The sequence below is a fragment of the Scylla paramamosain genome, chromosome 3 (assembly GCF_035594125.1).
Source record: "Scylla paramamosain isolate STU-SP2022 chromosome 3, ASM3559412v1, whole genome shotgun sequence".
Taxonomy (NCBI): Eukaryota; Metazoa; Arthropoda; class Malacostraca; order Decapoda; family Portunidae; genus Scylla; species Scylla paramamosain.
In genome coordinates, this window is record NC_087153.1 from 16,750,001 (window position 1) to 16,752,500 (window position 2,500).

A 2,500-nucleotide genomic window follows, 5' to 3' on the forward strand; every position below is an offset into this window, starting at 1 on the left:
GCAGCCTCTTTACGGGTATGAAATGGATTACGCGAGCAGAGGGAAAGAAACATGAAAGAAAAAAGAGTATGAATTTTGGAAAAGGAAGAAGAGAATAACAAAAAAGTTAGTTTTATATATATATATATATATATATATATATATATATATATATATATATATATATATATATATATATATATATATATATATATATATATATATATATATGGGGCAACATATATATATATATATATATATACTCGTATATATATATATATATATATATATATATATATATATATTATATATATATATATATATATATATATATATATATATATATATATATATATATATATAATTGGGGCAACATATATATATATATATATATACTCGTATATATATATATATATATATATATATATATATATATATATATATATATATATATATATATATATATATATATATATATATATATATATATATATATATATATATATATATATATATATATATATATATATATATATATATATATATATATGGGGCAACAGGGCAAGGTTTTCTGAAGACTGTCCCGTGTAATCTGCGTAAGATGCGTGAAGCCCCGCGAGTCAAGGCCTTCCAGTCACACCTGACCCAACGCCTTATGGCATCTTGTAGTGATTTTGTTTGTGTTTGTTTCCAGAAGCCCCCTCCCCTTTTTCCCTTTCTACTTGTACACTAATTAGAGTCTTACTGCTCGGTGGGAAATGACAACGCGGATTAAGAGCCATGAGAAGGCGGCAAGTAACAGGTGTGCCTGCAGGTACAGAAGTCATGGAGGAGCTTTTGTACCGAAATAGTCAAGTGGTCATCATGCACGTGCCTTCCAGAGAGGGTGTACAAATAGTGTGCTTGGCTGCATAACTTGGTGTGTGTGTGTGTGTGTGTGTGTGTGTTCGTACCCCATGCAACACTTTCGTATGTGTGTCATGTCACTCAGTAACCTTTTCTCTCTCTCTCTCTCTCTCTCTCTCTCTCTCTCTCTCTCTCTCTCTCTCTCTCTCTCTCTCTCTCTCTCTCTCTCTGCTCAGTCGGTTTCCAAAGGCTAAAAAAACAAAATAAAATAAAACCCAGGCTTTCCGTCTCCCAGCTTGCCGCGGCCGTGGCTCGGCAGGGGGGGAATTAAAACACCGGGCGGTGCCTCCTGGAATGGTGGGGTCCAATTCATGAAACTCTCACGTTGTTGACATCATAGAAGAAATCGTCGTAAATAACAAGAATCATCCCAGCTTTGTGCCACAGATCCTGGGTGGTGGTGGTGGTGGTGCATTCACTGTAACCAGAATGTACTACTTCCATGCTTTTGTTGCTTGAAGTAAGTTTCAGTTAAGCTACTCGCTGCATGAACTGTTGGTGACTTCAGCGCGGCCTTCTGTGTCGCCCCAACAAAGTGAAGACGTCACCTACACCTGATATACCCATATCTGCAGCCTCAAGTGACCAGTCTGGCTCAGCTTCCACGCAAAGATAATCATTTAGTGGTGTTCAACATTGATGCGCACCTTGCAGCTCTCTGTGCCTGACGTGCCTTTGTCGCCTCCCCCCGTCACCCTTCCCTCTGCCACAGCCCCCCAGCGATCCTGTTTCCCGTGTCCTCAATCCCACAGGTGTTTCGTTCCGCCACACCGCTGCTGTTCTTGCCATAACCTTGTTGTTGTTGTTATTGTTGTCGTTGTTGTTGTTGTTGTTGTTGTTGTTTGTTGTTGTTGTTGTTGTTGTTGTTGTTGTTGTTGTCCGGTGGGACACAGTTCGATGCTCCTCGCTGACGTCAAGTCCGCAGTCGGCTCTGTGGCGGAGTCAAGTGCAGGCGTGATGTAATAATCCAATAAGTCACTTGAGGGGTGAGAGCGGAGCCTTCCCGCTATCTTTACTTCAGTCACTGGAGTCCAGTGCTTCGACTCGCTATGCGCTCTTCAACTCCTGAAGGTCAGTGTTGCCAACGTGACGGCAGGCAGTGTAGTCTGTGGGGCGGAGATGTAAAGGTCAAATTGTGCAGCTGCAACGTTAACACATTATTTTTCAACGGGAAATAGCGTTCCTTTAATTCAAGGGTATTCCATGGTGGGTCACTCATTGTTCATAATTAATGGAAATGTATTTGTTTCCATGGAGGTGTTGATCCGCTGCCTGGGCTGGAGCAGTGGAGAGGAGGCTGAATAATTAACAGACTCAGATGACGTCAGCAGGATATTGTTTAGTGTTTCCGACAGCAGTGGCCTGAAACTTGTTGAGCTCAGTAGTAGGCGGAATCAGAGTCTGGAGGCGAGGGCCGTGTTCCTGGGTGCTCCTTGTTGCGTGTTTGTGTGTGCTGTATTGCACGCAGACGGGAATGCGAGTGGTTGACTGATGATATATATGGCACCGCAGCAATGAAACGGTATAGCACTGGAATTCGAATGAGATGTAAAACTGACTAAAAGGATGAAAACTCTAAAAAAAAGTTTCATACAGACTCATCCGTGAGTGTTGA

The 2,500-nt window shown here is 40.9% G+C and overlaps 1 protein-coding gene across 2 annotated transcripts in view; it reads left to right on the forward strand.

The window, feature by feature from the left end:
• Nucleotides 1-2,500, forward strand: part of LOC135091706 (nucleolar and coiled-body phosphoprotein 1-like) — a 71,385-nt gene that overhangs the window by 10,326 nt on the left and 58,559 nt on the right. Inside the window, exon 1 of one of the 2 annotated variants that reach the window (XM_063989616.1) lies at nt 1,821-1,956. The exons of the other annotated variant lie outside the window; for it this stretch is intronic. Within the exon in view, the coding sequence (XP_063845686.1) occupies nt 1,935-1,956 (22 nt within the window). The 5' untranslated portion in view covers nt 1,821-1,934. Of the gene's footprint in view, nt 1-1,820; nt 1,957-2,500 lie in introns of those variants that run through there. 2 annotated transcript variants of the gene reach the window in all.